Raw genomic sequence first — 23,443 nt, 5'->3', positions numbered from 1 at the left:
CCTCTGTTCATTCAGGGTTCCTGATTCTGCCTGCCATCCTGCCACCAGTCATTGAACTTAGTTGACTTAAGCACGTAGAAAAGTGCAGATATTAACCTCTGATAACCCTGAACAGTCTTATGGAAATGTGTGGTTTTTCTTTTCAAAGTTGTACAGATATTCTAGTTGAAGTGTAAAATATATGCACGTCTGCTTCATAACTACAGCCATAATTTACAGGACCAAATCTTTCTTATTATTAAAGTAGTATTGGATTACACTGTAAAATGGATCACAGTATGGTCCCCTGCCTTAGAATAAATAAGGAAAAATAAAGATGGGTTTCTTTTTCTTATTCATTTGCAGTTATGTGATGAGTGTTGCTTCTCTCTCTCTCCCTCTCCCTCCTCTGCCCTCGGCATGTTTTAGACAGATTGCACAAAAGTTGGAAATGAGGCTATTTAGAATGTCATCATTTTACATTATAATACTGCTGTGTGAAGAAGCCAGCTGGTGCAGTTGAGTTTCTTCTTGGAAAATTTTAGTCTGATTCATTATTGTGATGTGTACTTGTGTACAGAAACATTTAATCATTCTTACGCTCCAAGCTCTATTGAATCTAGTGAAAGCTTTCTGTTTCTCTGTATAATTTGTGTTGCCAGTCTGCCAGCTTGGAAAAGTTTCAAGCTTGTTGTATTATCTATGTTTGTTTGCACAGGAAGTGATGCTGCACGTAGGCTGAATTTACAGTAATTCTTTTGTAATGGGCTAATGAGCAGGACTACTTTACTCACAATGGTAACATTATATAGCTTTGATTAGTCCAATTACTGTGAAACTGTGCAATTGTCATCATCCTTGCACTACCCCACAAAGTACCCCTTTAAAAAAATACATTGCTCTACAGTTTTTTAATCTTGTTTGACAATAAAACAGTTGGAAGAAGCAAGAGGTAAAAAAAGGGTTGTGAATGTGTTGGAACCTTTTTGTCTGCAGTTTATTTTTTAAAACGGTATCACAATTAATGATTTGTGATTACCAGTTATTCTGGTTATATATCATCTACACTGGTTCTGCAGAAAACACAATAGGGGCTCTATTTTTTCATAGGTTTGCACGTGGATGTGATGAACAAATATCAGAAGGAGAATAAGGCCTCGCTTGGAATCTTTAAACAATAAACATTAATGGAAGAGAGAGCAATGCTGTATGAGAAACAAGATTTTTTCAGAATTTATTACAAACTGTATCAGTGAAGATATGTGAAATTTAATGGAAGTTGGGGCCAAAGGCCATTCTGAGCAATTGAGGGCCACAAGCTTTGGACAATAGCCTATCCTCTCTGAATTCTGTTTCTCTGACTCTGCCCGGTAGCTTTGGCAACAGTGATTTATATGTAATGCCTGACCCTACCCCTGTTCTACCAGGAGACAAGGTGGGCTCAGTTGAAGTGCTTCAGAAGTGGTTAGCTGTGCACTTTTAGGAAAGTAGCTTTAACACAGTACAGCTAAACAATGGAGTCACAGATTGAAAGGTGTCTCAAAATGATACCAATATACCAGGGGAATTTTATCTTCATATAATAAAAATATAGAAACAGCTTTTTTCTGCATGCATAGGTCACCCCATTCTGAACATATCATCATTAACTTAGCATGATGTTCAGCTGAACCTTGCAATGTTCAGATATTGCCAGTTTTCATGTTTTCATGTATGAAATCAAATCTTGTTCAGGGTTCAAGGCTTTGACTTACTTCGTTAGAGGATTAGGGATGATAATGTAAGGAAGCCAGGAGCTTTTTGTTGTTTCTGGGCCAAATACAAAGTGCTGATTATGACCTACAAATCCCTGAATAGTTTGGGTCCAAGGGATTTAAGAGAGCACCTCCTTCTGCATGAACCCCACTTCCTGTTAATATCATCGGGGGAGGTCCAATTGCAGTTGCCATCGGCTCATTTGGTGATGACAAAACGAGACCTTCTTTAGGGCTGCCCCAGGACTCTCAAAACATCACACACTCCCAAATAGTATCAGGGCCTTCCTCTCTCTGCTGGTTTTTAAGAAACAGCTGAAGACATTTAGTTAGGCCTTGTTAAAGTTTATATTGAGAATTTAAATTATCATTTTAATGTTTTATTAGTATTGGTTGCTTTAAATTTTGATTTTAGTGTGTAAATCACCCAGGTATGTATATATTGGGCTATGTAAAATTGCACTTAAATAAATAAGTAAGTTGGCAGTAGGTAAAGACATAGTCCGGGGGTGAAGGTATGCCATCTGGGGGTGCTTCTGGATCCAAACCTCTCCCTGTGTGTCCCAGGTTGAGGCAGTGGACAGAAGCTTTGGCTGATATACCATCTCCATCCATTTCTTGAGATGAATGACCTCAGAATGGTGGTACATATGCTGGTAACCTCCAGGCTGGACTACTGTAATATGCTCTGTGTTGGGCTGCCTTTGTACATACCAGAAACTGCAGTTGGTCCAGAATGCGGCGGCCAGGTTGGTCTCTGGGTCATCTACATAAGAACATAAGAACAGCCCTGCTAGATCAGGCCCAAGGCCCATCTAGTCCAGTATCCTGTTTTGCACAGTAGCCCACCAGATGCCGCTGGAAGCCACAGACAGGAGTTGAGGGAGTGCCCTCTCTCCTGCCATTACTCCCCTGCAACTGGTACTACCCTTTTGCAGCAATTACTGCCTCAATGCGGCGTGGCATGGATGCTATCAGACTGTGGCACTGATGAGGTGTTATGGAAGACCAGGACGCTTCATTAGCGGCCTTCAGCTCTTCTGCATTGTTTGGTCTCATGTCTTTCATCCTTCTCTTGGCAATGCCCCATAGATTCTCTATGGGGACAGGTCAGGCGAGTTTGCTGGCCAATCAAGCACAGTACACTGTATACTTTTCAGAGGTCCGATATTGTTCTATTCTACAATCCTTGTCTTCTTGGTTCCATGTAATATTCTAATTGTCTGGGATTGTGGATTTGGGGATTGTGGATTCTAATTGTCTGGGATTGTGGATTTGGGGTTTTCATGAGCTGTACGCCATGATCATCACAATTATAACAAATTAAGGCTTGACTTATCTCGCTTTGCATGTAATGCGTCTGTCTCATATATCAGTTTCACCTTTTAATTTGCATTACTGAAATTAATGGACTTTTGCACGATATTCTAATTTTCCGAGTTTCACCTGTAGGCCCCTGATCATCTTGGTTGCCCTCTTCTGTATCTTCTCCAGTTCAACAATGTCCTTTTTAAGATGTGGTGACCAGAATTGTACGCAGTACTCCAAGTGTGGTTGCACCATAGTTTTGTATAAGGGCATTATAATGTTAGCCGTTTTATTTTATTAAACCGCCTTGGGGTTTTCTTTTAATGAAAGGCAGTATAGAAATGTAAAAATAAATAAATAAATAAATTTTCAATCCCCTTTCTAATGATCCCTAGCATGGAATTTGCCTTTTTCACAGCTGCTGCACATTGAGTCAACACTTTCAACGAGCTGTCCACCACAACCCCAAGATCCCTCTCCTGGTCCGTCACCGACAGCTCGGATCCCATCAGCATATACTTGAAGTTGGGGTTTTTCGTCCCAATGTGCATCACTTTACACTTGCTAACATTGAACCGCATTTGCCATTTTGTTGCCCACTCCCCCAGTTTGGAGAGATCCTTTTGGAGCTGCTCACAATCCGTTTGGGATTTCACTACCCGGAAGAGTTTGGTATCATCTGCAAATTTGGCCACATCTCTGCTTACCCCTGCTTCTAGATCATTTATGAATAAATTAAAAAGCACCGGTCCCAGTACAGATCCCTGGGGGACCCCACTTCTTAGTTCCCTCCATTGTGAAAACTCTCCATTTATACCTACCCTCTGTTTCCTGTCTTTCAACCAGTTAGTAATCCACACATGTACTTGTCCCCTTATCCCATGACAGCTAAGTTTCCTCAGGAGTCTTTGATGAGGAACTTTGTCAAAAGCTTTTTGGAAGTCCAGGTAGACTATGTCAACTGGATCACCTCGATCCACACACTCGTTGACACTCTCAAATAAGTCCAAAAGGTTGGTGAGGCAAGATTACCTTTGCAGAAGCCATGCTGGCTCACTCCCAGCAGGGCCTGCTCTTCTAGGTGCTTTACAATTTTACCCTTGAGGATGCTTTCCATCAATTTGCCTGGAACTGACGTTAGGCTAACTGGCCTGTAATTTCCCTGATCGCCCCTGGATCCATTTTTGAAAATCGGTGTTACATTTGCTACTCTCCAGTCCTCTGGTACAGAGCCCGATTTCAGAGATAAGTTAAATATTTTGGCAAGGAGGTCGGCAATTTCACATTTGAGTTCTTTGAGGACTCTTGGATGGATGCCATCCAGCCCTGGTGATTCGTTAGCTTTCAGTTTTTCCAGACAGTTTAGAACATCATCCCTTGTCACTTCTATCTGACTCAGCTCTCTAGCCTCCATCCCTAAAAAGCCTGGTTCAGGAACAGGTATATGCTCAGTATCCTCTGCCGTGAAGACAGATGCAAAGAACTCATTTAGCTTCTCTGCAACCTCCATATCCTCCTTAATAATCCCTTTCACTCCCTCATTGTCTAATGGTCCAACTGTCTCCCTGGCAGGTTTCCTGCTTCTGATGTACTTAAAGAAGTTTTTGTTATTCCCCTTGATACTTTTGGCTAAATGTTCCTCAAACTCTCTCTTTGCCTCCCTTATTGTCACCTTGCATTTCTTTTGCCAGAGTTTGTGTTCCTTTCCGTTCTCTTCATTTGGACAGGCCTTCCAATTTCGGAAGGAAGTCTTCTTCCCTTTTATGGCTTCCTTGACGGTACCTGTTAGCCATGCTGACATCTTCCTGGACTTAGTGGTACCTTTCCTCCTTTTGGGTATACAATCTAACTGGGCTTCTAGTATTGTGTTTGAGTAATCCCCATGCACTCAGAGACTCTCCTGATTTCCCCCCTCAGCTTTCTTTTCACCATACTCCTCATTTTGGAGAAGTTTCCTCTTCTGAAATTCAAAATATCTGTGTTAGACATCCTTGGTGATTCTCTCCCCGCATGTATGCTGAATTTGATGGCACTGTGGTCACTGTTCCCTAAAGGGTCGATGACACTGACATCACGCACCAGGTCCTGGGTGTCACTCAGAATTAGATCCAAGGTTGCCTTCTCTCTGGTCGGTTCCATGACCAACTGTTCTAGGGCACAGTCATTTAGCGTATCTAGAAATTTGACCTCTTTGTCCAGACTTGTATGTGAATTTATCCAGTCTATGTGTGGGTAGTTGAAATCACCCATAATTACAGCCCTGCCTCTCCTTGACGCCTCCCTGATTTCCTCCTGCAACTCCCAGTTACTGTCAGGGTTTTGATCTGGAGGGTGATAGCACGTCCCCAGTAGCACATTTCCTTTCCGGCCTTGTATAATCACCCACAGGGTTTCTGTGGAGGACTCCAGTCCACTTAGTTAGATTCTATCCCTTCTTTAACATACAGTGCTACTCCTCCTCCAAGGCGCCCCTCCCTGTCCTTTCTATAGAGTTTATACCCAGGGATAACAGTGTCCCACTGGTTCTCACTGTTCCACCATGTTTCTGTTATGCCCACTATGTCTATTTCTGCATTAGCAACCAAGCACTCCAGCTCACCCATCTTGGCTCGGAGGCTTCTGGCATTGGCATACAAGCACCTATATACACTGAATCTCTCCCCTGATGTATGCTATTCTTTTGACTCTTTGACCTGCTGGCACAGGCTCCCGTCTGCTCTTTATGCGGTTCTGCTTTTGTTTTATTTGAATTGTTTGCAGCCTCACACTTTAAAGGATGGCTTTTGCCATCTTGGAGAGACTATATTACTTCTGTGTTGAAAGAGCTACTCTGGCTGCCGATAAGTTTCTAGGCAAAATACAAGGTGATGCTTATTACCTATAAAGCCCTAAACAGCTTAGGCCCTGGGTATTTAAGAGAATATCTTCTTCACCATGATCCCCATCGCCCTTTGAGATCATCTGGAGAGGTTCATCTGCGGTTGCCACCAGCTTGTCTGTTGGCTACTTGGGGACAGGCCTTCTCCATTGCTTCCCCTGGGATTTAAAATGTGCTTTCTGTTGAAATAAGAGCCTCCCCATCTCTGGCAACTTTTAAAAAGGCACTGGAGACATATTTATTCACACAGGATTTTATAATTTTAATACTTTTTATGTTGGGTTTTAACTGTGTTTTAAATAAATAAATAATTTATTTATTTATTACATTTGTCAAAAGTCAAATCTTCATAGTAATGTCGTACTTTTTGTGCCCATTATCTCGTCTACATTCGCCAAGTTAACCTTGAACACTATGTTGCTGCCAATAACTACTTTGGAGAGAGCTTGTACTTTTCTGTTTGATATGTTTATTGGGAAGGTTGAAACGATTGAGTAAATTTTACTGACTCTGTCAATGGCAGGACTACTACAAATATCACACAGTCATCAAAATAGAGAATCAAGGCTACAATGATTTGAAAATGGATAGAATAATGAATGGAGATGAAGTGTCCCAACATTGATTTATAGCTGCTGTCTCCAGTTTCTGCCATCACATGGCAAAACTAAGGAACTTTAATTCCTGATGTATTTCAAGTACTTGTAGTAAAGTAAAGGTTGAGCATTTTGCTCACCATACAGCTTTCCTTTAAAATAATTCTTTAAGCCAGCAAAGGAGGTTGAGGCCTAAATATGTTTCTAATACTTCTCTCAAATGTGAACTGTGAAAGGGAAGAAACATCATATTATCTCTAACAAACAGTATGTCTATAGCCTCCTTCAGACATTATCCAAAGAGATGCTGTACTCATGTACAGCATCTCAAATGGGCCTGGAAGTCCTGTCCTAGCCCTCAGTCCTTCACTCCTGCAGCCCGCTGCTCAGAAGTACAGCTGTGTTCTCTTGAAGAGGTGAATGCTGCGTCCGTGGTGGCAGGTGCTTCCATCACTGCAATATCACTGTAATTGTGAGCAGCAGGTTGTAGGGATGAGTTACAGGGCCAGGGCAGGACTTCTGGTCCCATTTGAGCTGCTGTACATTACAGCATTTCTTAGAATAGTGTATTGTCTATAGTTAGACTATTTGTTAGGAATAACATGAAGTTTCTTCCGGCCCTGTCTGAGATGCTGAACGTGAGTACAGTGTGTCTTTGAATAACATCTGAAGAGGGCTTATATAACATTGACATCTAGTTGCTAGTTCAAATCTCCGCTGGTATGTTTCCCAGACTATGGGAAACACACACACACACACTCATATATAATTTATATATAAATTTATTTGTTTTTTATTATTAATTTTATATATATGTATGTATATATGTATATAATACAGCGATATAGGAAAGATGCTGAAAGGCATCATCTCATATTGCATGGGAGATGGCAATGGTAAACCCCTCCTGTATTCTACCAAAGGCTCTGTGGTTGCCAGGAGTCAACATCGACTCAAAGGGACACTTTACCTTTACCAAATAGTATAATTTCAATAGGAATGCCAACAAAATAATTGGTCAATTAATTAAACTTGTATTTTTAAAAATTAGTCTCTTAAATACACTTCTGTTTTGCAAAATGTTAATCAACATGCTTTTTCCAGAATCCTGAAGGAAGTGAAACAGTTTAAATGTAATGATGGCTACTTATAATACATTTTATACGCGAGAGTACCAATACTGTGTACAAAACAGTGTGTGTGTACAAATAAATCACTACTTTTGTATAGGTGTGTGTACAAATAAATCACTACCTTTCGCTAAAATAATACAAATTGGGGTTCTGATCTTTACTTGCTCATTGCTCTTGTGTGTGATTTGTATGGAAAGATGCAATTTGTACATGTATTCAATGTATACACATGCTTCATAACTGAAGCAGTGTGTATGCATGTTGTTTTCTATTTGGGTTTTTCTACTTGGCTGTGAATATTCTATAAATACTTACCATAAGGAAAAGTGCTAAGCTAACTCATTTTATTTATTTTATTAAAATATTTGTATCCATTCCCTTACACTTACAGCTTTATAAATCAAGCACTCATTGCTAAAAGAGAAGAGCCTCTATGGGTTATCTATAGATCTATAGATTTAGTTGATTTAGTTGCATGTGGTTGCATGTAGTTCTAGCAGCATGTGTATTAATTAGCCATCTTAGTTTTACCTTGGAAGGAAGTTTATGTGCTTTATCTCAATATAAGCTTAAAAGGAAACAACCGTTAACCCTGCTTCTCCATTAATTCTGGTGCAAGGAGAAAGAGATGATGCATTTGTATAGGCCTGCATAGCACTGCATTCTTGAGGGGTCTTTGTTTTCAGATCTAGGCAACAGGGATAGAGGCAAATCTCTGATTAAATGCCCATGTATTTTCCTTTTCTGTCGATTTCTTATGTTGATTCTGCGGGCAGAATCTTTCTTTCTTTCTTTCTTTCTTTTAAATTGCAGCTAGAAATGGTGCTTTAATCCACACCGATTATTCCAATGAAAATGTTCCTGCCTTATATCTTCCACAGTTAAATCAGAGACACGATTGTTGCCCAGTGTAACTTTTTAATCTAGTGCCATTTCACACAATAAATGTAATGCAAAGACAAAGTAGTATAAGAATGTTAGGAGTCGACATTCTAACAGTACCCAGTAGAATGATTCTGGCTGAGATACTGAGCATATCTCAGCCAGTACTCTTCTGGTGTTCTGTCTACAAGAGTGCTCTCGTGCAACTGTGCAAATGCTCTGTTACTATCCTTTTTAACAAGGCCAGTAAAGGTAAACTCAAGTCCAGTGCTGTCAAGTCAATTTTTTCTCCTGGCACCCACAGAGCCCTGTGGTTTTCTTTGGTAGAATACAGGAGGGGCTTTACCATTGCCTCTTCCTGCACAGTATGAGATGATGCCTTTCAGCATCTTCCTATATTGCTGCTGCCCAATATAGGTGTTTCCCAGCGGGGATTCAAACTGGCAACCTTCTGCTTCTTAGTTAAGCATTTCCCTTGTGCCACTTAAGGTGACAAACCCCTAATTGAAGTGGAAGGGGGTGCCCTTTATGTGTTACTACTTGACAATCAGCTCATTAGGATATGAGGTACAAAAAGCTGTGCTGCTTTCACACAACTATTCCATGCGTTAAATATAAATCTCATATAGTTTAGATCATCTGGCACACCAGTCTGTGGTGCCTGGAGCAAATGATGATGTTACAAGTCATCCTCAGAGAAGGAAGTAAAATGCTTGTGGCAGTGGGAAGCCTTTATACTTAGTAAAGCTCTCTAGTACCATCTATGGCCAGTCTTTATTAATTACAGTAAGGTTCAGGTAAACTTGCCACCTGACCCATTAACAGAGGCCTGATATGCAGAAATCAGCCAGTGAAGATTTTTATTGTATAGTGTTAAATATGGTCACTAGCTAATTGCTTCAGATCCAACTGTTATTAAAGGGACAGCTAGCTACATGGGCTGATTCAGAAGTTGGCAATCCTAGGTTCAGGCCTGCCAGGCACTAAAACAAAAACCTTCTCAATTTTAAAGAGTTAAATTCAGGTATGCTCCATTAATTTAGAGGAAACTGTGAATTGCCAATTGTTTAATGAGATTTTCTTTTCTTGTTAAAGTTCTTGAAGAGACTTTTGTCCTGAATTGGATTATTATTTGCATATAAGCCTATTTTTTATTTAATCTCAGAAAGCACATTATTATTTCTTCAATCCAGTAACTTTGCTTCATCTCTCTCTTCTGTAGTTTTTACCAAAGAAAAGAAAATCTTAGCTTTCCATAATTAATCTTTAAAGTGTCCTTTTCAATTTTCATAGTTTTTAAGTTGTTTTTTGTGTTACGGAGCCTTTAACTTGGTAGATGATATTTTACAATTACATTTTAATGTCACATGTCTTATCACCCTTGTGTACTCTTGACTTTGTCTTCCTCCATGATCATTCATCTGCCAAGAACAGCTTTCTATTTTATCTTTGATTCGTAATGTGTGCTCTTATATGTGCTATGCAGGTGCGGAGGGAGCCAAGTGGCAGCCCGGGTTCTGCCGCCGCCTCATCCTCCCCAGCCCCAGCCCCTGCGTATAACATATGATGCAGGGTATGTTTAGCCACATCCCCTGCATCATACATCAGACATAGGGGGCATGGCTTCACTCCCATATGGGGCCCCGTGGCCCTGTTTGGGATCGAAACTGACCAGTGCTGCATTTTTAGCACGGCCGAAGCAACTATCCCTGCCTAAATATCAGTGTATGCAGTTCTGGCTGATCATACTACAGAACGGAGTTGCTCCAGCTGTGCAGCAAATGCAGCGTTGGCCGATTTGGCTTGCAAACGGTCCCGTTTGTGAGCAAAATCATGTCCCCCATCTGATGTCAGACGCAGTGGGCATGTCTGGGGTAGCATAGCTCTATGGAATCCATTGTCAAGAAATTGATGAAATTAAATTCAGTTTATGTTAATAATTTAGTATGATTAATACCAAGTTGTTTTGGGTTTGAGGGAAAGTTGTTAATTTGCTTCCCCAGTTCCCAATAAATACTCACTGTGTAAAGTTCTGTATCTTCCAGGGTTAAGTACTACATATTCTTTCAGAACTCTGCCACCCCAGGCTTGTGTTTTACTTCCTACTGGTATGGACAGTTGCCTAGTAGTGTAAAACTGGTGTAAAACCTTGGTGTAAAACTGTCACTCTAACAGACTAATAGTAGGTAAAATAGTATTTCTGAGTCAGCAATTCCAGCGTTACACATCCATTCTCAAAGCAACAAATCATTTCATTCAATTAAAATGCAGCCTGTTATTTGTTTGGACTATGTTTTGCATAATTATATATGCATGTCTTTTAAAATTTAGATTAGTGTGTGTTTCTACATAAATCCTTGATTTAAAATAAGCCTTTAATTCTAGAACTGTCAGTTACCAGCAAGCAGATACTGACCCATTGAACTATTTTCTAGCTCACATTCAGCTGTCTTTGTTCTTGATATCTATCTATCTATCTATCTATCTATCTATCTATCTATCTATCTATCTATCTATCTATCACATTTGTACACTGTCCTGAACTTTTGTCTCTGGGCAGTTACCAATAATATAAAACAAGTTATATTTTATTATATTTTATATTCTATTTAATAATAATCTATTTATTATATTTTATTTAATAATAATTTATTTATTATTTAATAATAATAAATATTTTATTTAATAATAATAAAATATTTTATATTTTATTAAATATACACAAAGATCTTAAAACAATTTAGGCAATCTAAAAATCAAACACAGATTAAAACTTTAAAAAATTAAAAAGCTGACAAAGCTAGCATGAACAGGTGAGTTTTCAAGTGCTTTTTAAAAATTGCCAGAGATGGGAAGGATCGTATTTCAATAGGGAGCCCATTCCACAGTCTTAGGGCAGCAACCGAGAAGTTCCGTTCCTGTGTGGTCGCCAGCCGAGCTGGTAGCAGCTGGAGACAGACCTCTCCAGATGTCCTCAGTGGTGGGTGGGGCTCATAATGAAGAAGATGTTGAAGATTGAAAGTGCTCAGAGAACATTTAAATTCCACATTTTTGAGATTTTGTTTCCAATGGATTCCTCCCATCTTAAAGTCATCAATGATGACTTGTTCTTTGCTCTCCCCTCTTTCATAGTTTATTAACATGGCTTAGGTCCAGGTTACCTTAGAGAGTGCCTTCTTCTTCGTGATCCCCACCGCAGGTTAAGGTTGTTTGAAGAGGTCCATCTCCAATTACCACAGGTATGTCTGGTGGCGACTCAGAGGTGGGCCTTCTCTGTAGCCACTCCTGGACTGTGGAATGTACTCCCTGCAGAAATCCATAATTTGAATTGTTTATTGGACTTTGGGAGAGCCCTCAAAACCTGTTTGGCCTGGCCTTCCAGGGTTTTTTAATTGTTGCAAATAGTTTTAATGTTGTAACCTGGTTTTTTAGGGTTTTAAAACTGTTCTGACTGTTTAATTGTTGTTGTTCTTTTATAATTGTGCTCTTTTAAAATTTCTATTTTAATTGTTGATTGCTTTTAATGGTTTTCAGTGTAACCGCTTTGAGCCATTCTGGAAGGGCAGTATAGAGACTGAATGAATGAATAATATTAGTCTGTATGCTCAAAAAAGAAGGTGATACTACCTGAACTAGCTTTCAGGGATTGTACCTAGGTTTGCCAGGTCCAAATGGTGAAAATAGTTGAAATACATCACCAAAAAAGTGGAAATGGTGGTGTTCACTAAAAAAATCTCCACTTTGCATAACAATTTGTATATGCTAATTGATATACTATATGCATACTTTGCTAAAATAGTTTATAAAAATAGGAAAAATGGGGGGGGGGACAACACTACATGCACACTCATTTCTCCACAGTTCCAACACCAGCCTCCCCCTCCCCCTGTTTTTCCTGACCTGGACTGAGCAGAGACAAAGAAGTGAGTCACTCCAAGGATGAGACTGCTGCTACAAACATTTGGCTCTCTTGGTGGCCATCAAATGGATTCATTCCTGCTGCCACATGAACATAGGAAACTGCCATATACTGTGTCAGACAATTGGTATATCTAGCTCAGTATTATCTTCACAGATTGGTAGCGGCTTCTCCAAGGTTGCAGGCAGGAATCTCTCTCAGCCCTAACTTGGAGAAGCCAGGGAGGGAACTTGGAACCTTCTGCTCTTTCCAGAGTGGCTTCATCCCCTGAGGGGAATATCTTGCAGTGCTCACACATCAAGTCTCCCATTCATATGCAACCAGGGCAGACCCTGCTTAGCTATGGGGACAAGTCATGCTTGCTACCACAAGACCAGCTCTCCTCTCCTATGACTCTCCACATGAATCACTCAGATTCCTCTGAGTCTGACTGTGGGTGATGTGTTGTCTTTATCGTGGTGGTGTGCAGGCACTATGGGTGGCAGAAGCACTTCTAGCACTGGCAGGGAGGCTGCTGCTTGCTGGCTTGGCTGATGTCAGTTTGTGCGTGATGTACAAGCACACTTCCACCGAAGCCACTGGCCTGTTTTTTTAGTGGGGTGGGGGAGGAACAGGTTCTCCATATGCATGGGAGAGCCTCTGATTGGCTGGTGGCTGGCTTACGCAGCAGCAGGCGCTGCCATGGCAGCCGTGATGGAAACATATAACTGGCTGCTGTGCAGTGCGGGCAGCAGATGTTGGCTGGCTCCAGGACTCTGGACACCCCTCCGACATGGAAATAGTTGGAGGGGGTTGAAAATAGTCACGAATCCAGGGTAAAAGTCACTATCTGGCAACGCTAATTATGCCAGTAAGCTCAAATGTAACTCTAACATACTTTCTTTGCATACATCATTTGAAGGGCAGTTTTTAGAATTGTATTTGTTGCTTCAGTTACTCATTCCTCATAAACTATCAGCGCACTTTGCTCCTTTATTTATTTATTTATTTATTTATTTATTTATTTATTTATCCATCCGCATATACTTGAAGTTGGGGTTTTTCGTCCCAATGTGCATCACTTTACACTTGCCAAAATTGAACCTCATTTGCCACTTTGTCGCCCTCTCACCCAGTTTGGAGAGATCCTTTTGGAGCTGCTCACAATCCGTTTGGGATTTCACTACCTGAAAGAGTTTGGTATCATCTGCAAATATGGCCACCTCGCTGCTTACCCCTACTTCTAGATCATTTATGAATAAATTAATAAGCACCGGTCCCAGTACAGATCTCTAGGGGACCCCACTTCTTACTTCCCTCCATTGTGAAAACTCTCCAGTTATACCTACCCTCTGTTTCCTGTCCTTTGACCAGTTAGCAATCCACACATGTACTTGTCCCCTTATCCCATGACCACTAAGTTTCCTCAGGAGTCTTTGATGAGGAACTTTGTTGAAAGCTTTTTGGAAGTCCAGGTATACGATGTCAACTGGATCACCTTAATCCACATATTTGTTGACACTCTCAAAGAACTCCAAAAGGTTTTTGAGGCAAGATTTACCTTTGCAGAAGCCATGCTGGTTCACTCCCAGCAGGGCCTGTTCTTCTGTGTGCTTTTCAATTTTACCCTTGAGGATGCTTTCCATCAATTTGCCTGGAATGGACGTTAAGCAAACCGGTCTGTAATTTCCCGGATCGCCCCTAGATCCCTTTTTGAAGATCAGTGTTACATATGCTACTTTCCAGTCCACCGGTGCAGATCCTAATTGCAGGGATAAGTTAAATATTTTAGCAAGGAGGTCAGCAATTTCACATTTGAGTTCTTTGAGGACTCTTGGATGGATGCCATCCAGCCCTGGTGATTTGTTAGTTTTCAGTTTTTCTAGACAGTTTAGAACATCATCTCTTGTCACTTCTATCTGACTCAGTTCTTTAGCCTCCATCCCCGAAAAGCCTCTTCCAGGAACAGGTATATACTTAGTATTCTCTGCTGTGAAGATGGATGCAAAGAACTCATTGAGTTTTTCTGCAACCTCCATATCCTCCTTAATAATTCCTTTCACTCCCTCATTGTCTAATAGTCCAACCACCTCCCTGGCAGGTTTCCTGTATTTAAAGAAGTTTTTGTTAATCCCCCTTGATGCTTTTAGCTAAATGTCCCTTAAACTCTCTTTTTGCCTCCCTTATTGTTGCCTTGCATTTCTTTTGCCAGAGTTTGTGTTCCTTTCCGTTCTCTTCATTAGGACAAGCCTTCCAATTTCGGAAAGAAGTCTTCTTCCCTTTTATGGCTTCCTTGACGGTACCTGTTAGCCATGCTGACATCTTCCTGGACTTAGTGGTACCTTTCCTCCTTTTGGGTATACAATCTAACTGGGCTTCTAGTATTGTGGTTTTGATTAAACTCCATGTATTCTGGAGTGAAGTGACTCATTTGATTTTCCCTTTCAGCTTTTTTTCCACTATACTTCTCATTTTGGAGAGGTTTCCTCTTCTGAAATTCAAAGTGTCTGTGTTAGACTTCCTTGGTGATTCTCTCCCCACATGTATGCTGAAGAGCCAGCGTGGTGTAGTAGTTAGAGTGCTGGACTAGGACTGGGGAGACCCGAGTTCAAATCCCCATTCAGCCATGATACTAGCTGGGTGACTCTGGGCCAGTCACTTCTCTCTCAGCTTAACCTACTTCACAGGGTTGTTGTGAGGAGAAACTCAAGTATGTAGTACACTGCTCTGGGCTCCTTGGAGGAAGAGCGGGATATAAATGTAAAAATAAAATAAAAATAAATAAATAATTTGATCACGCTATGGTCATTGTTCCCTAAAGGGTCGATGACACTGACATCACACACCAGGTCCTGGGTGCCACTCAGGATTAAGTCCAAGGTCGCCTTCTCTCTGGTTGGTTCCAAGACCAACTGTTCTATGGCTCAGTCATTCAGCATATCTAGACATTTGACCTCTTTATCATGACCTGACTGTGAATTTACCCAGACTGTGTGTGGGTAATTGAAGTCACCCGTTATTACAGCCCCACCTCTCCCCTTCTGACATTGGCATATAAGTACCTATATGCTGAATCTCGCAACCTGATGTATGCTATCTTTCTTTTGACTCTTTGACCAGCTGGCACAGGCTCCTGTCTCTTCTTTATGCAGTTCTGCTCTGTCTCCTTTCTGTTTTATCTGAATCCTTTGCACCCTTACACTTTAAAGGATGGCTTTTACTGAACAGGATACTGCCCAGTTCCCACCGGCTGTTCCCCAGGCGTCATTTTAAAAGCTGCTCTGCAACCTTTTTGATTTTAAGCACCAGCAATCTGGTTCCATCTTGGTTCAAGTGCAACCCGTCCCTTTTGTACAGGCCTTGCTTCCCCCAAAATGTGTCCCAGTGCCTAACAAATCTAAACCCCTCCTCCTGGCACCAGTGTCTCATCCACACATTGAAACCCCTCAGCTCTGCCTATTTCACTATACCTGCATGTGGAACAGGTAGCATTTCTGAGAATGCTACCTTGGGGGTGGGTCCTGGACTTCAATACACTTCCTATCAGCCTAAATTTGGCTTCCTGGGCCTCCTGACTACATTTCCCCACATCGTTGGTGTCGACGTGCACCACGACAGTTGTCTCCTCCCCAGCACTGCCTAAGAGCCTATCTAGACACTGCGTGATGTCCGCAACCTTCGTACCAGGCAGGCAAGTCACCGTGCGGTCAACACGCGGGTCACAAACCCATCTCTCTATATCTTTAATGATCAAATCACCCACTACAAGGAGCCCCCCACCCCTCTGAGGAGTATCCTCTGTGCAAGAGAATATGGTCTCATCATCCATGGAAGGGGTCCTTTCTAAAGGAGCATTTCCCTCTTCTTCAGACCAATGTCCTCCTTGCCCAAGACCTTCATTCTCCCTGACAGCAGAGGAGTTACTAGCCCTGGTGTGGGATGCCTCTATCACGTCCCTGAAGGTCTCGTCCACATGCCTCTCTGTCTCTCTGAGCTTCTCCAGATCCACCACCTTGGTCTAAAGGGAACGAATTTGTTCCCTGAGAGCCAGGAGCTCCTTCACACACCCATGACTTCTGCCCATGGGGCAAATAGTCGTACATGTGGCACTCTTTGCCCCTTCCCCAGCTGACTTTCTATCTTAATTCTGTTTTTGTTGGCTGTTTACAGTATTTAGAGATAGTTTATTAGAAGTAGATAATTATCTGTTTATTATTATCTGTTTATTAGATAGTTTACTAGGAGGATAGGTCTCAGCTGCAATTGTCAGCTATTTAACTGTCCAAACAGCCTTTCCCAAGGATATGAGGGAGGGATTTGTACTTAGGTTTTATTCTCCACCAGGCTCCTTGTGATTGCAGGGGCTTGTTCCAAGCTCCCCTGCACACTTCCCACTAAACTCCTGCAAAACTCCAACATCCTGTTTGCTATTCCTGTTCGCTATGTTCTTGGGCCTTCACCTCTTATGTAGAGAGTAGTCTTCCAACTGAAACACAGGATTTGAGTCAAAGGAATGTGGGACCTCCCCCAGTCCAAGCTGACTCCACCCACTCCAGGCAGGGACAAACAAGAACACTGGAGTTTGCTAGCCCTGGCAAATCACACACACACACAGACACACACACACACACACACACACACACACACACACACACACACACACACACACACTTATCCCTTAAAGAGAAACCAACCCCTGAAAATCTCCCCTCTTCCTGTTAGTTTGAAGGGGTGAAAGGCTTGATGTTTAGAAAAGCTTGCTCATCTCCTCAGCTGTGTCTGCTCTTCACAGAGTAGTCTTCCCAATGATGTTCATGACAAAGATGTTCTCTTAAATATTCTAGGCCCTAGCCATTTAGGGCTTTATAGGTTATAACCAGCACCTTGTATTTTGCTTGGAAACTTATCAGCAGCCAGTGTAGCTCTTTCAATACAGGAGTAAAATGGTCTCTCCGAGATGACCTGGAGACCAACCTGGCTGCTGCATTCTGAACCAGCTGTAGTTTCCGAACTACATACAAAGGCAGCCCCACATAGAGCGCATTACAGTAATCCATTCTGGAGGTTACCAGCATATGTACCACTGTCCTGAGGTCGTTTATCTCATGAAATGGACGTAGCTGGCGTATCAGCCGAAGCTGATAAAAGGCACCTCTGGCCACCACCTCAGCCAGGGACACCAGGGAGAGGCTTGGATCCAGAAGCACCCTCAGACTGCACACCTGTTCCTTCTGGGGAAATGTGACTCCATCTATAACACGCAAATCAAACTCATCTCCCAAATTTTGACCCCATACAATGAGTACCTCCGTCTTAGCCGGATTCAGTCTCAGTTTGTTATCCCTCATCCAGCCCATCACCACCTCCAGGCAGGCATTTAGGGAGGTTATGCCTTCTCCTGATGGTGTTGACATGGAGAAATAGATTTGGGTGTCACCAGCATACTGATAGCACTCTGCACCAAATCTCATGATGATCTCTCCCAGTGGTTTCATGCAGATGTTAAACAACATCGGAGACAATATGGAGCCCTCTATGGAGTTTATTCGTTATTCTTATGAACCAAAATATCAATTGAAGAACAGATGTACAATTTAAACAAAGGCATGAAAAGGCAGTGTGGTGTTGCTTAGACAGCTGCTTACTCATACAATTGTTGAGAATTTGGTAGCTCTTTTTTAACAATATGATCTGAAATTTGTTGTCTTATGTTTCCTAGGTCAATTTTTTATTATTGCTCACCATGCTACCTGCTTTGTTTTCTTTCAGTATGAAAGAGGCTGGTTTAGGCCATAAGCAGTGGAGAGTTGGTCCTATTTCATCAAAATGCAAGCAGTGTCCAGCGGTTTATACCAGTCCTGTTTGTGGATCAGATGGCCATGCCTATTCATCTCAGGTAAAAACTGAGTTCAACTGAATAGAGATTCAGCTGTTGTTATAGATTTATATAGCATTCTATTATCAAACATTCTGTTTGGTATAAAAATATGTAAAAAAACACTTGCAAATTCTGTAAACTATTTATAATCCATCTTGATATCATACAAATTTTACACAGTTATTCTAGGGTTTTCACAGATGACTTAGCATCAAATTATGAAGCTCTCTATACAATTTTATACTAGAGAGGCATCATTACCAGCTCAGATGTATGGTTTTTACATAGGTCTCATTTGAATAGGTAATTTCTCACCAGTTTTTATATTAAACTGTTTCATTTATATGATTAATTGACACGTCAAGTTGGTGTCGACGCTTTGTGACCACATAGATAGATTCTCTCCAGGATGATCTGTCTACAATTTGGCCTTTAAAGTCTGTCAGTGGTGCATTCATTGCTGTCATAATCAAGTCCATCTACCTTGCTGCTGGTTGTCCTATTCTCTTTCCTTCAACCTTTCCCAGCATTATGGACTTCTCAAGGGAGCTGTATCTTTGCATGTGTCCAAAGTATGATAGTTTGAGCCTGGTCGTTTGTGCCTTGAGTGAAAATTCTGGATTGATTTATTCTATGATCCATTTGTTTGTTTTCCTGGCTGTCCATGGTATCTTCAAAAGTCTTCACCACCACCAAAGTTCAAAAGTGTCAATACTCTTTCTGTCTTGCTTCTTCAAAGTCCAGCTTTCGCATCCATAGAGCATAACGGGAAAAACCATTGTTCAAATGATTCTTATCTTTGTAGGTATCAACACATCATGGCATCTAAATGTCCTTTCCAAGGCCTTCATCACAACCCTACCAAGTGCTAGTCTGCGGCGTATTTTTTGACTTCTGGATCGTTTACATTTGATGGTCGATCCTAAAAGCCAGAAGCTATCCACTACTTCAGTGTCTTCATTATCAATTCTGATGCTGGTTGCTGTACCCGTTGTCATTAGTTTGATCTTCTTTACATTTAGTTGTAGCCCTACTTTTTTCACTCTTGACTTTCATTACTAGAGCTTGCAGATCATCCGCATTCTCAGCTATCAGAGTGGTGTCATCAGCGTAGCACAGGTTATTGTTGTTTCTTCCTCCAACTTAAAAACCTTCTTCCAGTCCATCTTCCAGTTTATCTTCTTCCAGTCCAGCTTTGCTCAGTCCAGCAAATAAGTTGACTAAATAAGGAGAAAGTATACAGCCTTGTCTTACTCCTTTGCTGATCTGGAACCAGTCTGTTCCACCATGTTCTGTCTGGACTGTGGCTTCCTATCCTGCATATAGGTTTCTCATGAGAACAATGAGATGTTATGGGATGCCAATTTTCCTGAGGATATTCCACAACTTGACATGGTCATCTCAATCAAAGGCTTTTCTGTAGTCAATAAAGCACATATTAACTTCTTTCTGGTATTCTTTGGCTTTCTCAGTTATCCAGCATTCATCAACAATTATGCCTCTTGTTCCACGGCCTTTTCTGAAACCAGCTTGAACATCAGGCATTTCCCTTCCCAAGTTGGGCTCTTATCTGCATTGGATGATCCTGAGCATTATTGTGCTAGCATGTGAAATTAAGGATATTTTGCGAGGGTTTGTGCAATCGGTTAAGTCTCCTTTCTTTGGTATGGGTATGTAGACTGACTTCTTCCAATATGATGGCCACTGTGTCATTCTCCAAATTTGCTGGCATAGTTTGGTTAGAGCCTTGACTGATTCTTCTTCTGTTGCCTTCCATATTTCTTTAGCTATTCCATCAGTTCCTATAGCCTTCCAGCTCGGTAATGACTGGAGTGCTGATCTAACTTCATCTTCCCGTACTAGAGGTTCTTGCAAAAAAGGAATATCTTCTAGAGTATCGTGGATGTCAATGTCCCTGCTTTACAGATTTTCAGTATACTCCTTCCATCTCTGTTTGATCTCTGATCAGTTACTATCGGTACTTTGGCATCCCTTAACATACCAATTCGAGGTTGGAACCTCCCTCTGAGTTCAGAGATCTTTTGGAAAATATTCCTTGTTTTTCCGAGTCTATTCTATCCTCATAGTCTTTACAGATGTCACTGTAGTACTGCATCTTGTCTCTTCTAACAGCTTTCTGAAATTCCCTATTAAGTTCCTTTCTGAGGTCTTTATCTTTCTTGACTTTCGCTTCTCTCCTCTTCTGGGCAATTTCCATAGCCTGTTCTGACATCCATTTTGCTTTCTTCCGTTTCTTGGTCTTTGGCAGGCTCTTTTCAAATTCATCCTCAAATAAACTTCTTTTATTTCATTCCACAGTTCCTCTGGTTCCCTATCAATGAGATTCAGAACTCAAAGGGGTTCCTGATATTCTCCTTGAAAATGGTGGGTACATTCTCAAGATCATATTGTGGTAGCTGGATAGCTTTGTTTTTCTGCTTTAGCTTGACTTGGAACTTGTACATGAGCAGTTTGTAGTCTGTTCCACAATCAGCCTCCAACCACGTCTTTGCTGTTATAACTGAGCTCTTCCACCTCCTTGCACCAATAATGTAATCAATTTGATTTCTGTGTACTCCATTTGGTGATTTCCATGTGTATAGGTGCCACTTTGGTTGTTTGAAGAATGTGTTAGCAATGAAGAGATCATTGACTTGGCAGAAATGAATAAGTCTTTCTCCTGCGTCGTTTCTATTTCCTAGGCCATATAGTCCAAGTATCTTTTCCTTCTTACCATTTTGAACTTTGGCATTCCAGTCTCCAACCACCGCCAGTACATCTTGCTTGCATGTTCTGTCATACTTGAGCATTAAACTCATCAACTTGCTCTTCTTCTGCATCATTCCTTGGGGCATAGACTTGAAGAACTGTCATGTTAAAGGGTTGACTATAAAATCTAATTGATATTAGTCTGTCACTGACCGTATTGTATTCAAGTACTATCATGGCTATATCCTTCTTGACTATGAAAGCAACACTGTTCCTCCTTTGTTTTTTGTGTCCTGAGGAGTAAATGGTATGATTTTCTGACCTAAAATGTTGTATTCCAGTCCATTTTAATTCACTGATGCCCAAGATGTCAATCTGTAGTCGATACATTTCATCTTCCACTGTGTCGAGCTTTCCCACATTCGTGCTTGTTACATTCCATGTTCCTTAGCTTGGCAGCTGGGATGACCTTTGAGCTTTGGATGACCCTACTGGGAGTATACCTCCCAGCGTACTTCACTCATTCCTCCCTAGAACACACACACACACACACCACAATGAGCCAGCACAGCAGGATTGGGGGGAGGGGTTTCTGTACAAAACATAATAAACACTGTTGCATTTTTTTTGTTTTTTTCTGGAGCCTTGTAAGATCTGTCCTAAATGAAGAGCAAAAGTAACTGTGAAAGAGTTGTACGCATATCTTTCATTTCCATGAGTCCTTTTTGTCAAGACAAATCAGTCTCACAGTGAAATTAAACATCCGTAACTTATCATGATCAATTGATTTTGCAGTTATTTACAGGCTTCACTTCATGTAACTTGCTCTGTATACCCTGGGTATCCAAGCATAAAAGCAAATTAAATAAATAAACAGAATACCTATCTTTCACTGTTAGGAGTGCCATTGAAGTTGCAGTTCTGAGTGTCCACAGTCTCACTACTTCTGGAGCTTTCTGATTCCTAATTGAAACTAAGCTGGTTTTCAGTGCTTTGCTATGTCTAAATGAGCAAATTGTAGTAGTTCAGAGCTTGAAACTATTGGTTCCAAATACAATGAATAGATCAATGATGATGGTAAAGCACCTTATGAATAAATAATGACGGTAACAATGAAAAATATAATATTGATAACAATTTAACAATGGTTTTAAACAATTATATTGTCATTACATTAGGTTAACAAAGTATGTAGCTACTTGCAATTATTTAGCAAATATTGATCCAAAATTAATCTGTAAAAAGTTATTTATAGTTACCAAATGTGCAGTTGTGTTGCTGGCATGCTGGAGTTGCTTTAGAAGTTACTATGTTAACTTCCATAAGAATACCATTCTTTTAACTGATAAAAACAAATTATGATAAAACACGTGAGGCTCACTGTATTTTTCTGAATTGTTGTTTCTGTAAACTGGCTCATGTTAGCTCTTTGGGTTTTTACACCTGAGGTTATATCCATAACTACTGATAACCTTTATCCTATTGACAACAAAATAGAGATTGACCTGTGCTCTCTCCGCTCCTCCCCCCTCAACCAATAATCTTTTGTTTATTTTTGTGCTGGTATTTGTACATGATAACCTTTTCCGATGATTGATCTTTTCTGCCATTCAGCTGGTGTTTCATGAGCATAGATACAGTATGGATAATATTCCTGTAAATAAGTTAATATTCCAGTATGGATAATAGTAATATGCCAGTAAATTCTGTGTGAGAGTGAACTATCTTTTAAAGATATACATAAGCAATTAATCTCTATTAGAATTTATTTTGAGACTTGCGTATTCTCTCAAAGCAAAAAACAGTTTATGGGATAGCTAGCTTTAAAATGGCTGATGTAGGTTCTCCAACCAATAGCACATAGAGACGCAGCCAGGATTGCTTGTTCTGAGTACCTCTAACTGTGTCTAGTGATACAACTGAGCAAAGACTTTGGAAATTATGGCATTGTTGCAACTGTGTGTATAACTAAAATCCTTTTAAAAGTGCTTTCTGAGGTATTTTAGTTGACCATAGGAAATTCTGAGAGAAAAATGCAGGTAACAAGGCAGAATAAACTCACATTCTTTACTGTAGTAATTAAATGTTAGTATTTGTATTATTCAGTGCGATCCTGTGCTTGTTTACTCTAAAGTAAGTCCTACTTTATTCATTGGTATTTACTTTCATGTAAATGTACATATGAATGTGGTCTTTAAGATAGCTTCTAAGTTGCTTTGCTCATTTGTCATCTGAAGTGCCTTCAAAAGTCATTCAGAGTACATAATACTGGTTTATAAAAATAAAGGTTAATTTGAGGTGCAAGCAATCTTGAAATTGATATAAAAGAGAAACATTTTTGTTCACTCCAGGCAAGGCCTGCTATGATTGTATTGTCAGGCTTCAGTAACGATCTTGGTACTGCTGTGCGATATATCTACCTTCTTTC

At 40.7% G+C, this 23,443-nt stretch overlaps 1 protein-coding gene across 7 annotated transcripts in view; it reads left to right on the top strand.

Annotated features, from left to right (window-relative positions):
* SPOCK3 (SPARC (osteonectin), cwcv and kazal like domains proteoglycan 3) overlaps positions 1–23,443 on the top strand; it is a 284,446-nt gene that overhangs the window by 163,027 nt on the left and 97,976 nt on the right. For 6 of the 7 annotated variants that reach the window (XM_053254078.1, XM_053254076.1, XM_053254080.1 and 3 more), the window contains one exon: positions 18,198–18,324. The exons of the other annotated variant lie outside the window; for it this stretch is intronic. In XM_053254078.1, the coding sequence (XP_053110053.1) occupies positions 18,198–18,324 (127 nt within the window). The remainder of the gene's footprint in view (positions 1–18,197; positions 18,325–23,443) is intronic. 7 annotated transcript variants of the gene reach the window in all.

This window comes from Hemicordylus capensis, chromosome 5 (genome assembly GCF_027244095.1).
Source record: "Hemicordylus capensis ecotype Gifberg chromosome 5, rHemCap1.1.pri, whole genome shotgun sequence".
Taxonomy (NCBI): Eukaryota; Metazoa; Chordata; class Lepidosauria; order Squamata; family Cordylidae; genus Hemicordylus; species Hemicordylus capensis.
The sequence above is the reverse complement of the archived record's forward strand: the minus strand, read 5'-3'. Positions and strand labels throughout refer to the sequence as shown.